This window comes from Fulmarus glacialis, unplaced genomic scaffold (assembly GCF_000690835.1).
Source record: "Fulmarus glacialis isolate BGI_N327 unplaced genomic scaffold, ASM69083v1 scaffold42874, whole genome shotgun sequence".
NCBI classification, from domain to species: Eukaryota; Metazoa; Chordata; class Aves; order Procellariiformes; family Procellariidae; genus Fulmarus; species Fulmarus glacialis.
In genome coordinates this window covers 55201-68716 of record NW_009210680.1, presented here as the reverse complement: position 1 = coordinate 68716, position 13516 = coordinate 55201, and the positions used below count along the sequence as shown (strand labels likewise).

The following is a 13516-nucleotide window of genomic DNA, read 5'->3' as shown; positions in this document are numbered from 1 at the left end:
TACAATGTAGGCTGGGCACGGGATCTGCCTGGGAGCATTCAACAGCCTGCCCCTCTCTTCTCAGCAATCCAGCATCACAGCTGAGGGACGCTGGACTGTAAATCCTTCCTCACAGCAGAAGTGAAAAGAGAACAGGTGTATTGCAAGTATGGAACTTTAAGTGGAGTTTAGTAGCATATTTTGGGTTGAACAGGAATACCACGTGGACCTGTAGACCTTTATATGAGAAAAGATCTCTGCAGAACCAGCGCTGGAGGATCTCTGAGATATCTTTGTTCCCACCAAAGGCATGTGCTACCGGTAGATGGAGAGGTGGGCAGGCACATACAGTTTCTGGTGGAGGTACGCTGATGATCAAAATTATTTTTGGGAGGAGAGAGCCAGGCAGAGGGGTTGAGGAGCGCGAGTCCACTCGCACTAACACTGGGAGATTCAGAAAGCTTCTCGTGGAAGCAGGGAACAGTAGAAAGCATGACAGGGAAGGGGATTAGGCAAGGTTTTGCCAGAGAATTGCTGAGGAAAAGAGTATTCACATAGAAAAAATTGCCGGTAGATATCAATGTCAGTGCTAAACTGGCAGGAAGAAGTCTGTGCCTCTGTGATGCTGAGAGGGGTGAGGGTGGCAGCCAGAGGGGGTGCTCACCCAGGCTGAGGGGAAACAGGGCTACGTGTTTTGACTAGGAAGGCTGACATCAAATAAATGGCATACCACTAGTCCTTCTAGCAGACCATAGTGCTGCCACAAGAGACAAGTGGTGGCCCATCTCAGAGTAAAAACTAGTAATTCACCCAGCCACAGTATCCAGCCCACTGAGAACTGCGTTGAGGAAACACGAACACGAAGTACGTGCCCTCTTTTCTGAGCAGATGTTTTCCTAGCTTTCACCTCCCAGAGCAGCAGAAGCATAAAGTATCTAGTGATACGGCCTTCAGGGTAGTCTGCTTTTTATTAAGTTTCTTTCTTCTTCTCTACTTCAAAAATTCAATTTCATTTTATGATTACAGAAAAAGAAAATTAATCTGAAGCGACACCTACCTGCTTTGCAGGCACAAGAACCATCTACTGGTGAGCAGATGGCTTCATTTTTGCAGTTGCACACAGACGAACAGTTTACTCCGTACGTCCCCGGAAGACAAGCAGTACCACAAGCAGCACCCTGAATTATGCAAAAATAGAGTCTAAAAACTATTTGAGGAGGTTCAGACAATACAACTAATAAATGACCTAGATTGACTCAGGTGCTACAATAGCCAGAAAACATACAGCCCATGACTGTCCTAAGCTGTCACTAAGTTATCCTGAATTTAAGGGAAAGGGAATCCTTCATGCTTTTTAAGTCTACAGTAAGCATTAGTTTTCTATTAGTTGCTGTGAGAGCCCAGGTCACATAGCTAACAGCACTTGGTTAGATCAATGGACAGTATTTTCAGTAATAAAGAAGCCCTTTATGAAACCAAAACACAGTAAAACAGCAGTTTAATGGAAAATCATGTGGACATGTAGAATATTTTTAAGAATTAATTTGGCTGCAGTTTTCACAGTTATTATTCCTAGAAGAACAGTCACACTGTAAAATGTTTTCTATGTTAGACTAGCATCCAATGCATAGGTAACAGCAAACGTGTGTAAAAGCTGCAAAATAATCTGTCCTAAACTGTAAAAACAAATGTCTTTGTCTAGAGTTTCTCTGGATGGAGATGAGGAGTTGGTGCAACAAGATAATGACTGAAACCTACCATTCTTTCCTTTATTTACACCTCAACAGCACACCCTCATTCTTATCAATGTCTTACAAAGAAACTAACTTTTCTTTCTTAAAATGGCTTCACTTCAGTACCGAGAACCAACCACAAATTTTGTCTTTTAAAGGTGTTACAACATATCCAGCAGTACCTAAATATCCTTATCTCTCTTTTACTGTGGTGGGCAAAGGACACGGGCATCTTGAAGAATTTGGCACTTAACTAAAGGCAATGGAGCCGAAAATGGACTGTGAAAGTAAGACTTACTTACCTTAAATCCAGGGGCACAGGTGCATTTTCCAGTCACACTATCGCAGTCAGCACCATTTTGGCAGCTGCAGATCTGCTGACACGACTCGCCATAGAATCCCGGGGAACATGTCTCGTTGCAGTAGAGACCAGACCAGCCAGGCTTGCAGGAGCATTCCCCAGACATAGGGTGACAGCTGCCAGGAGGGGATGAAAGGATAAATAATTCAGGACTAAACATGACATCAATTTTTTTTTTCCCAGAGAACAAAATGCTGTTATAGATAGGTCGCACAAAGGATCTTGCATGCTATGCATAGAGATGGTTTTACTCCCCAAACCACAAAAGCAAAGAGTTCTGTATATGTATATATATATATGCATGCCAATTAAGATAAGAAATGCAACATCATACCACATACAGACATTTTGGTAGGACATGGAAAGAAAAGAACAGGTATCATTTTTCTATAGCTAGTTGAAAATAAACCTATCTGAAACACAGCTTTTACCATAAAATAGATATCCATAGTTACAAATATTAAGGTCATGAAACCATTAAATTCCCCAAAATGTACTGCTAGGTTTCCACTCCAAGTATAATAGCATCATTTTCATAACACTGCCCAAATTCAGCAGCGTATTGTCTGAGGAATATGGTACTTCTATAAAATAGCATGGCATCCAACACAAAATAATAACACAGCACCCAATGAGAAGCAAGCACACTCTTTTCTTTAAATCGTTGGCTGAAAAGAGGACAACTGGCATCTTTCCAGGAATGATACAAAATCATTTGCATTGGGCAGAAGTCAGATATACCATCAGAGCAGTGAACTTTTGGAGAGTATCTCTCCCCTGTGTTGGCCATACCTGGTGGCAGACCAGCTGTCCCTACCTGGAACAGCAGTTTCATTGAAGGGCCAGTCAGACAGCTGTTGCCTCATAACAAATGGACATCATCAGCTGTGCAAAGATATATGTGCTGGAAAAGTGGACACAATGGGGTACTCTGTAGCACTCTGGCAGACAAAGCACTTGCTTAATTCTCACCAAAGGAAAGCCTTAATATCCAAATCCAATATATTTACAATGAGAAGACTGTTTAAAGATATTTGTCTGCCACTGAATGAAGTGAAGTTCCTTTAAGTGTGCTGGAAAAAAAAATGTGCCTTGGTCCAGACGCATTAAATGACAAGAGCTTGATTTTGCAAGATTTGCTGACTCCTTTTGTGGGGGTATGTTTGAAACTGAGTATTTTTCTGACCATTTGAAAGTTTGAAAAAATACCTACTGCACTTTCAGGTGTTGTAAGTAACAACAACATTCTTTGAAAAAGTTGCAACATAACAAGGGAATGCAGTATTAGTTGCAACTGCTCTTGTCAAACTACGAGTTTCCTATGGCCAAATACAACCAACTGACAACATACTGCTGATCAAGGAAAGTATGAATTATAAAGGTTGGAATGTCATTATGCATTCTGCTCTCTATGTATTATTGCATACACTACGACATCATAACGATTTGGGGGTCCTGAAGATATTAAAATCTCTTTGACAGTATTAAGCTGGTTTACATAAAGTGAGAGGAAAGGTCTTTTCAACTAATGATATATGCAGAAATAGCTCAAAACTCATGGTGTTCACAGTCAACGGTCCTGGTTATTTATTCAGTTATAAGTATCCCTGCCATGAAATAAGTTGAAACGGAACTCTTCTCATATAAAATACGTGCAAAATTATGAAAACACATGATGCAGCAAGATAATCAGATTTGTCCCCTATTCCTAACTTCCTGTAGGCACCCAGCGGCATTTTGGACCCAATTCCCATGTTTACTATCAGTGGAAGAATACAGGGCAGGGAATATGAAAAGATTTTTCAGTCCACGACTGAATAGTCATTACGATATGAATTAGAATATATTTATAACATAAAATTAGTAGTACTGTCATTTTAAGACATAAATCCCAGTACTGTTTGTTGGGTTTTTTTGCTTTCAGGAGAGGGGGAGACCACACGCATGAACAAGCATTGGGTACGAAGCAGAGGCATTGATATTCTGTACCCCCCAGTGAGTGTTACTAAGGCATACTTGCATATATATTGATTGACACCAAAATTAGTATTCCGTAATTTGTAATTAGATGTAGGAAGCTGGAGCACTTCTGAAGCTTTTTGATGGGTTCTCATGCAGTTAGCTTAATTGGCAATAACATTTATATATTAAGATAGGGAAATAAAGAGATGTTGAGAGATACTGCCAGTACATCCGCTTTTATTCCTGGTCTTTTGTTCACACTTTCTGGAAAAACAACCCTACTCTGTACAGAGACGAAAAAAATACTTGTGGATAGATGATATTATATATTTGAAGGACTTAGATGAACTTAATGATTTTCATATGATTTAAATAGGTGTTTCACTATTACAATATCCAACTAAATCCTGTAGCACCCTATGCAATATAAAATTCCCATGAAAAGCTCTTCTACATGTACATACAAGTCCATTAGAAAAATGCAAAACTGCAAGATGCCCTGATCTTTACTTTAAAAACATACCCAGACTGAATAAACTAAGCATGTATCACACCCTAAAATTCCACTCAACCCTGTGTACATATCTCGGAAAAAGCATGAGACAAAAGAAACCCCATTAGAGCTCATGTCATAAATACACCCTAATTCAGCCTGAACTATACCACATTAGTTGGTGATACAGAATGACCACAGCTGATCTTATCTACAGGTATGAAGCAGTGGTGGAGTATCACCAGAAAAAGCTTACAAGAAAAAAAAACATCTCAGACTTAACTTGGAGATCAACCTGAAACCAGTGCATGTGCTGTAACATAGGTGTAACAAATATCCTCCCTAAATCTTCTAGATAAATACGCAGCTACAGTCTGCCCTTTTTACATTTTCTGAATGATCATCAGGTGTCACTTGAGTAAAGGCATGACAAAACCCAGTCTAAAAGTGGTTTAAGCTAGAAAAACATTCCTCTACAAAACAAAGTGACACTGTTGACGAAGGCAGGTCGACGTCTTTTTCACTCATTCCTGCAAACTGGATCTTCAGAATGACAAGTTTCTGTAAGCCCCATAAACTGTGGATGGAAGTGGCAGGGACACATGTGTCTGCTCATACCAGCTCACAGAGCTGCTATTGTACCCCACTGAGGAAGCGTGTTTCATGTGGTCTCAGTCTCAGCCAGCAGACACTAACTCTAGTTTTTTTCATGACTATCGAGTAAAAAGGGAAAAATCGATAATGCCACCTAGTCACACAGAACAGAGGTCTGCTTCTTACACTCTAGCTCAAATCCTTTCATATACATAAAAAGATGCAACAGAGAGGAACCATTTGTGAAAAAACTCTTGTCACAAGAGGGTTGTTACCTGCTGCTGTCCTCTGGACCCCTCAAAAAGAATAAAATCTCTCAAGCATATCTGTATCTAACCCTTTACAAAGCATTTAATAGAGGCTACTGATACAATTAATAACAAGGATGGGCTTGCCTTTCATCCCCAGAAGCTGCCATCAACCAACAGCAGCAGTGAAATTGCTGTAGCTTAGCCTACCCAAAATGCAAATTACGAATTCTTGCCAAAGCTGTTTTGATGCAATTTCCTCAATCACGAAACAGTAATAGAAATATGTATACATTTTTGAACTATGGTGTGTCATAATGTTTTTGTATCTTTAAGTATTTGAAGAAAATGGCTAGACATACTTGTATACTGCAACTTATGTACACATATTTTACAGCAATATTTTTAGGTGCTAAGTATTTTTTTTAACTAACCTTTAGTTCATTTCCATATCTATGAATACTAAGAACATAAGTAATAACCTAGGGCTCTAAGCCTACCAACAGCTCCTCTTCGAGGATATCTAAACCAGTGGTGATACCCAGATGAAAACAGCTTTTACGACCCCAGGGCCCCTAGAAGTCCTAACAGAATCCTAGACCTACAGACTCACAAAGTGTATTTGAAGAAGGAATTGTACTCCCTTTTTCATGCCCTGGGATTATTGGTTGTTACATTGCTGCTAAATGGGTTAGTGCTATGAAGAAGACTCTTTGGCCACAGCCAGCCCAAATAGTACTTCTGGTAGGTAAGTAAGGGAGAAGGATATTGCCTGATGTGCTTAAGAAGTTGTCTCCTCACTGATTGATATCTAGTGAGAGATGAAGACAGCCAGACACAACTGGCTTCTCAAAAGATTCTCAAAGGCATAAAGTGTCCGCAGGGAGCTTCTATACCACTACTCAGATGCCCTCTGATTTCTGTTATTTGGTGGTGTTAATCACTTCCTGACCCAAGGGGAAGGAACCTATATATGAAAAATACACTTGTGAAGTCATGAAAATCTTTGTTTTCCTCACAGCGATCATTATGCCCTTGCAAATACACTCCTGCACCTACAGGGCTGTTAAGTGCCTTTTGATTTGTCATACAGAGGGGAAAATGTTGAAAAAAGGCCAGCCATATGCTGCTGTTTACATGTGAACATTTGTGATCTGATTTGACCACAAGCTGTCTTCCAGCAGTATAAATGAAGGAACAGCTGTGTTGAACATGAATCACAAGTAATCCCTATAATATCAGAAATACTATACAGTGTAACGCGTTCCTGTCAAAAAAGGCTGCTACAACAGTCTGCAGACAAATTTTCAGGAAAGCAGCTAACCATAATTCATAATACAATAGTATTTGGTCTACTAGCATAATTTGAGAGCTAGATAGGTCCGCATTATGGTTCCACTTATTCTTGAATGCATTGCCCAAAGAATGAATTGCTTGATTTTATGTCAAAAACTCTGTATTTTTTCAAAAGCCATTTCAAGTAAAAGGGATAAGCAGACATGCAAGCACACAACTGTAAAAGCATATGAATAGAAAGGAAAAAGAATTCAGTTTGCTGTCACATGGTTTGTCAATGAAAGGTATGTTGAACAACTCAGACAATCCACAAAGTAATTTTTCACAGAGGCCTAACAGAATAGGTATTTCCATGTATGTGCTTGAGTGCTTTAACATCACTGCTAAATTCTGACTAAAGGCTTTTGTTTTATCTATGAGGAAAAGTGCATCTTACATACAACAAACAGCACCATTCTATGTGACAGTCAGTAGTTTCTGCAAATTTCTTTCACAACTATTTTCAACAGCAAAAATTTGGATTATGCTCACAAACCTTATCTAAGGTACTGTAAGGTACTGTGATTAGTAATGCAATTAATTGTAAGTGACTGTAAGTGAATGCACACTGACCAAAGTATTTCATCAGAAGAACCGTGTTTTGTAACAGGAGAAAGCTGTCCAGAATTGTTCTATAAATATGTTGGCTCGCCTCAACTGACATCTGACATTCCTCCCTCACAGCTGAAAGTTTGTCTCCAAACTGCTAGTTTTTAGATTTTCGTAACAATATGCTGAAACACTACAAAATCCACAAAGACACACAAAACTCAAAAGATAGGGGTCATTTCTGCCTGAATAAGGAGAGTTGTAAAAGGTAAGCCAACTGGAAAACTATTTTCATTCGATTTCCAGGGATCAGATTTTACCTGCTTTCTAGAAAAATAATTTAAGTGACAAAAAAAAGTATTTCTGAAACCTAGATTTACAATTGGTAAGGCTTTGGATATTTTATATTAAAACAGTCACCGATACCAATTCTTATATATGTATACATAGAGAAAGAGAGAGAGAAGTGGATTCTCCTCTCATGCCCGACTCGTAAGACTATACATCCACTGATTTCAATTCAGTTATTTCTCATCAACAGTACACCAGAATACGTGAGGGACATATGATGTATACTGACTTTATACAGTGAACACTATAATGGTAAATATAGAAAAAGGTCACACTTTGTCTTAACATTTATTTCATGGGTCAGAGACCAAATAGAGCAGTGAATATTAAGATTAAATATAGTTGCAAGCAGTAAAATTCAGAAGCTCTTTTGGGTTGGGTTTTTTTTTCTTGATATGGTTAGAGAATACCAAATACTCTTACAAGTCTTTAGCTGCTTCAATTTGCATGAAAGTACCCGAAAAGTCAGGAAATGTTTATTTTCAGATTATATTCGGACTTCTATGTTCCATATAGAAAAAGAAAACAGGCTAAAGCATGTAAAGCCTACCTCCAGGTATTGGGCATGTGGCAGGGACACTTTTTATCACACTTGAGACCATAAATTCCCTCAGGGCAAAGCCTTGTTTCACAGTGCTCTCCGGTGTATCCTGGTTCACAGAGACAGGCACCACTAATATGGTAACATTTCCCACCATTCATACACTTGCAGGTCTCAGCACACTCCACTCCGTAAGTCCCCACTGGACACTCATCTTGGCATCTGTGAGAAAAACAAACAAACAAATATAAACTAGTTTTATTTCCCATGAACTACAGCTTTTGGAGATTTAAGGGAAATACAGTTTATGAGGACTCTCTTACACTGGTCTAAAACGTCTCTTAAGTAGAGCAGGAATTTATATGACTTCATATTTGAAAGTGCCTGTCTCTCTGGTTTCTTTTGCTGCTCAGCTAGACAGGCTTAAAAACATTGGCTCTGCAAATTCCTTTGGAAAAGGTCTCCCTTCTCTCCAGCAAAGGAGACAACGTGCGTACACAAACTGTTGCACTTCGCATTCAGGAACCAGAACAAAACCAAACCCTCTTAAATCAGACCTGAAGTATGAAGGAATAAATTTTCAAGTTTCAAAATCCATCCATCTGTGACTTTTTAAAGTGATCTAGATTCTCCACTTAGCAATAGCGTGAATAGCCAGCAGACACTCACGCCTCCGCAGACGCTCTGGCCAGGACGTTCCCTGGCAATCATGCTCAGCAGTCTCTGACAAGAATACTCTCTAACTGTGTTTCCAAACACATGATGTTTCCAGAATGCCTTTCTTTTAAGAATTTCACTCTAAACCTATTTTTTTTGTTGATTTTGCCCTTCAAAAATTGATAGGATGACATGGAAAAAATCTTCAGGAACCCAAACCCCTTCTTTTCATCTCACTTTTCTGACAGATGAAAGCGAAAATTAGTAAAGGCTTGAGTTCAACCCATATGGGAGAGTAGCAATGATTTTTGTTGCTCCTTAAGGAAAATATATCCTAATAAAGAGACTTCTTCACCGAACTTTTCCTCTTTCATTCACAGAGCTTTTAGAAGATAGCTACTTTAGCTAACAGTCTTATTTCCTTAATGTTTTACATATGAAAGACATTATTTAACCTAAAGATCAGACTGTACGTTTAGCTGTCCAGCCTGACTACTAAAAGGCAATTTTCAGTATCCTGCTTCTAAAACTTGCAACTCATTTACTAATAAGTTTCCAAATAGCAATTTCATTTGGTGATGTATTTAAGAGATTCAATATGAGTTTGATGTTTTCAGGTTTAACTTCTGTGTGTTTTATAAGTGAATTGTTAAAATTCGGAATGCCAGTACTACTACAGCATTACTCCACAAAGGCTCCAGTGCTAAGTGCACTTAAAATATTTGGTTATATGTATGAGAGCAGACCTCTCAGCTCAACAGGTTCATGCCTCAGAGCCAAGGATGACAACACTTCATAGCTTATGTGTCAGGGAAAATCCACGTATTTTTCAATATAAGCATCCTATAAACTCTGAATTACGTTGACATAGGCAAAAAGACAAAACGGCTAAATCCCAAAGCTTTAGGGCCAGAACACGCTAACACTGAAGTCCTGAGGTGTGCTGTGAACTCAACAGGTGGTATCAGGCATATACATCTTCTGCAGTTTGGGTACCTGTAAGTTTTACCAAGTTACAGCTAGTACAAAAATATTACTTGATAATATGGCACGTTATTAAGCTGGTTTTACCAGCTTATAACCTGCTCATTTCCCCAGTCACATAAAATAATTTCCTTGGTGGTCTCTTTCCATTTTTCTTATATACTTGGCTTTTTAAAATTTTTTTTTATATGACTAGTGATTTATTACAGGAGAATTTCAAAGACACGTGATACAAGGCACTGCAAAATGTAACAGAATTTAGCAGAGCCCTCTGACTGAGGTAAAATGGGTATACATGTTCATTTCACACTTCTGCAGTGTTTGCCTCAATCTGATACTGTTATCCAGAAGTTTCAAGGTATTCGTAACTCTGCCCTGACTGAAACCAGCAATAGAATCCCCTTTCCTTCAGAGGTGTAGCATAACAATAGAGCTAATAACCCTGTTTAAAAGTTTCCTAATGAAGTTATACGAATAAAGCTGAGAATGAATTTTCTCCAAATGACAATCAGGAATCCCAGCTAAATTAGACAGAATTTAACCTTGCAATCTTTTTTTTTTTAATTGCATCTTCATCAGCTTCTGAAAGACCCTTTTCCACTTCATGGTGAGGATAGGTATCGATCAAAAAGTATTAGACAGAACAATTATAAAGGTAGTTTAAACTAGATTCCCTTGTGTTAATTCAGATCACCTAGAAACTGTTACATGCTCTAGGAGTCCCCTTTTTCTTGCTGTATGACCAAGTTCCAGGAATCACCACCACACTGAAATCTCAGACAAATACTGTTGAAATTACACACAGAAGTTGAGAATAGCTTAGCACTTTTAAAAAACATCCTTTTTGCTGCTGGTTATGTATGTGCTAGCTCAACCAATGCCCACACATTTCTTGTAACACTTCCCTCCCTTGCCAGTCCACTGACATGAAATAAGAACCAGGTCTTACAACCTTGCTTCTGACCCACTCCTGCCCTTGGAGTATCTTGAAAAACAAAAGAATTGCAAATACAGCCTGTTTTGCAGGAAAAGAGGGGGCTCAGACTTGCAAAAGTGACCAAAATGCTGCAGCCTGTAAGGCATCCCAGACTAAAGTCAGATTTAAATTCCAAGAGAAAAAATTTAATTGCGTTTAGAAACACCAGTGTAGTGCAGTGCGTAGACTCTCATGTGGATATTCCTTTGATTTCCTTGCTGACTTGTCTGTGTCTCTTTAAATACATCTACCACCTTCTGCACTGTTTCTTCACAGACGCAAATTTAATTTTGGCATCCAAATGGCTCTGGACTGATTGTTTCTCTTCCTCATGAGGTTTTTTTTCCCCTTATGTCTGGCACAGCTCTCCCCATGTCCTGTGAACACTCGCGTGGGAAGTGCATATGGTTATAATACCTACTATTGTGGGCAGAGATCCCCTGGATTGACCCCAGTGATTAAGCTGCTGCTGACTTCAGCAAATCAGTTGTATGCCGTTTGAAATACACGCAGGGAAACACTTCTTCCATCACTTTCCACTGCCTTCAAAAATGATGTCTTGCTATATTATCTTTCCAATCTACCAAAGATGATTTTTAACAGTCAAGTCAGAAAACAGAGAAGTTTCATTTCTTCATTTGAATGAAATACTTAAGGAGACAACTCTCCAGCTTGCTCACTTTGAAGAGGAACCGAACGAGCCTCCCTTGCTACTATGACTGCCAAACATCTGGACAAAACCAAGAGCTTCCTTCCTCATCTCTTCACCATACCCCAAACTGCGTCATTCTGCAAGCCACTCAAGTGAAGACCTACAAGACACTGCCAGAGCATGGGCCACAGCAGGAAAATCCTGAAACCAAGCAGTTCCTCACAGAAGGGTAATCACATAGGCAGTTTTAATTTGTGACCCAGCATCAGCTAATTGACATGGCAAACATTGCAGAAGACTCTTTTAATCATATTACAGATATTTTCATTCTGCTTTCTACCAACTTCTTAACTTTCTCTATTGTAGCAGACCCCTTGCAAGTTCAGCAGTCTGGCAAAAATAAATTTTCCTTACCGTTCCCCTGTGTAACCTGGGCTGCAATGGCATTGACCTGTCGCTGAGTCACAGGTCCCTCCGTTGTGGCACTGGCACTCCTGGGAACAGTTTTTCCCGTAACGACCCTCAGGACAAGGCTGACCACAGACCATGCCCTGCATGTGCAGAAAACAAATCTTCATATTAGATTTGGAATTACAGCTTGAATGGACAAGGGAGAAAGGTTTGTCATGAAGGAAGATCAAGGAGATCTCGTGTCAGTCATCTAGTGCTGATCTTGGAAACGCCAGACTTTTCTCCAGCTTTAAATGCGGGGTATGTTTCAGCACTGGAGGAATGATGTTCTAGGATTTCCCTTTTGGAAGCCAAAGCTAATGACAAACACTATCTCTAAGCAACAGTGAAAACACTTAGACATTTAAGACCAATTGATGTCAAGCTCTTCCCAATTTATTTATCAGGAGTAGTATATAACAAGACATCCAAAATGCCCTCCAGTGAGTAGCGGTGTAGAAATCAGTAATTGCTGTAATGTCCCAATTATACTACTTTATGATAAGTTGTTTTTTTCTGATGAAAGGAAAAGCTGTTTGTAATTTCACTGAAAGCAGCATATCTTAAAAGGTAGGATGTCTGCTTCCCTTCAACGGGTTTTGAATTTCTGCACTATTTACACCCTTGGAATTAATTACACCTGTGTAGTGAGGGGAGCATCAGATCTTAAGACTTTCAAGAAGCCATTTCAAGAAAAATATATTTACAGGCATGTCAGACAAAAAACATGCAGGTATGTCAGCTAACATAAGATACTGCAGAATCTATACCCGGCTACTTTAAACCTTCCTTACATGAAAAGCAAAAAAGGTTATAATGATAAAATTGTGTCTCACAGAATTGAAAAATCTAAAACTAACAAAGAGTTATGCTTAAATAACTACTTGGAATGGAAAATTAGTCAATGAGCTAAACAGTACTTTATCAGTTAAGACACACACTAGTATAAACTTTCCATCACTGCTTCATATGCTATCTCATTTTTCATTAGCTGTATTTAGGCAGATAAAGGGAGTCAAGAATTTATGCAAACATTTGTATTCTATGTCCAATAATGTCGTTCTTCTAACATGAAGTGGAATAAATAGTAAAAATGGCCATAATCCAAGTTAGGTAGTCAGGTGAGTGATGCTACTCAAACACACAAACAGAGATGATGATTTATAGCTATGTTCTCTGGTTGGCGAAAAACTGACCTCTGCCACAGGTTATCTCAATATAATATCTCAATTATCATGAGATAATTAGAAGTTCAGTAAATGTGGATTTTCACCCAAAATGGACATTTAAATAGAAAAAACTATTAACAAATACTATTGATAAATATTATCTACAAACATATTTAAAGAAATTATTTGGGCTTTGATCACCGTCCAGCCTTTTGATCACCTTCCAACTCCACTATTTGCCAACTGAGAGTTGGCAGCCTGGTAGTCGGGGAGGCTTAGAAGTTCAGTAAATGTGGATTTTCACCCAAAATGGACATTTAAATAGAAAAAACTATTAACAAATACTATTGATAAATATTATCTACAAACATATTTAAAGAAATTATTTGGGCTTTGATCACCGTCCAGCCTTTTGATCACCTTCCAACTCCACTATTTGCCAACTGAGAGTTGGCAGCCTGGTAGTCGGGGAGGCTACTTGC

General features: G+C 38.9%; 1 protein-coding gene across 2 annotated transcripts in view; it reads right to left on the bottom strand.

The window, feature by feature from the left end:
- MEGF10 (multiple EGF-like-domains 10) overlaps positions 1-13516 on the bottom strand; it is a 77382-nt gene that overhangs the window by 33202 nt on the left and 30664 nt on the right. For both annotated transcript variants that reach the window (XM_009577242.1, XM_009577243.1), the window contains exons 7-10: positions 11830-11966; positions 8156-8368; positions 2015-2189; positions 1037-1157 (exon numbers count right to left, since the gene is read on the bottom strand). In XM_009577242.1, the coding sequence (XP_009575537.1) occupies positions 1037-1157; positions 2015-2189; positions 8156-8368; positions 11830-11966 (646 nt within the window). The remainder of the gene's footprint in view (positions 1-1036; positions 1158-2014; positions 2190-8155; positions 8369-11829; positions 11967-13516) is intronic.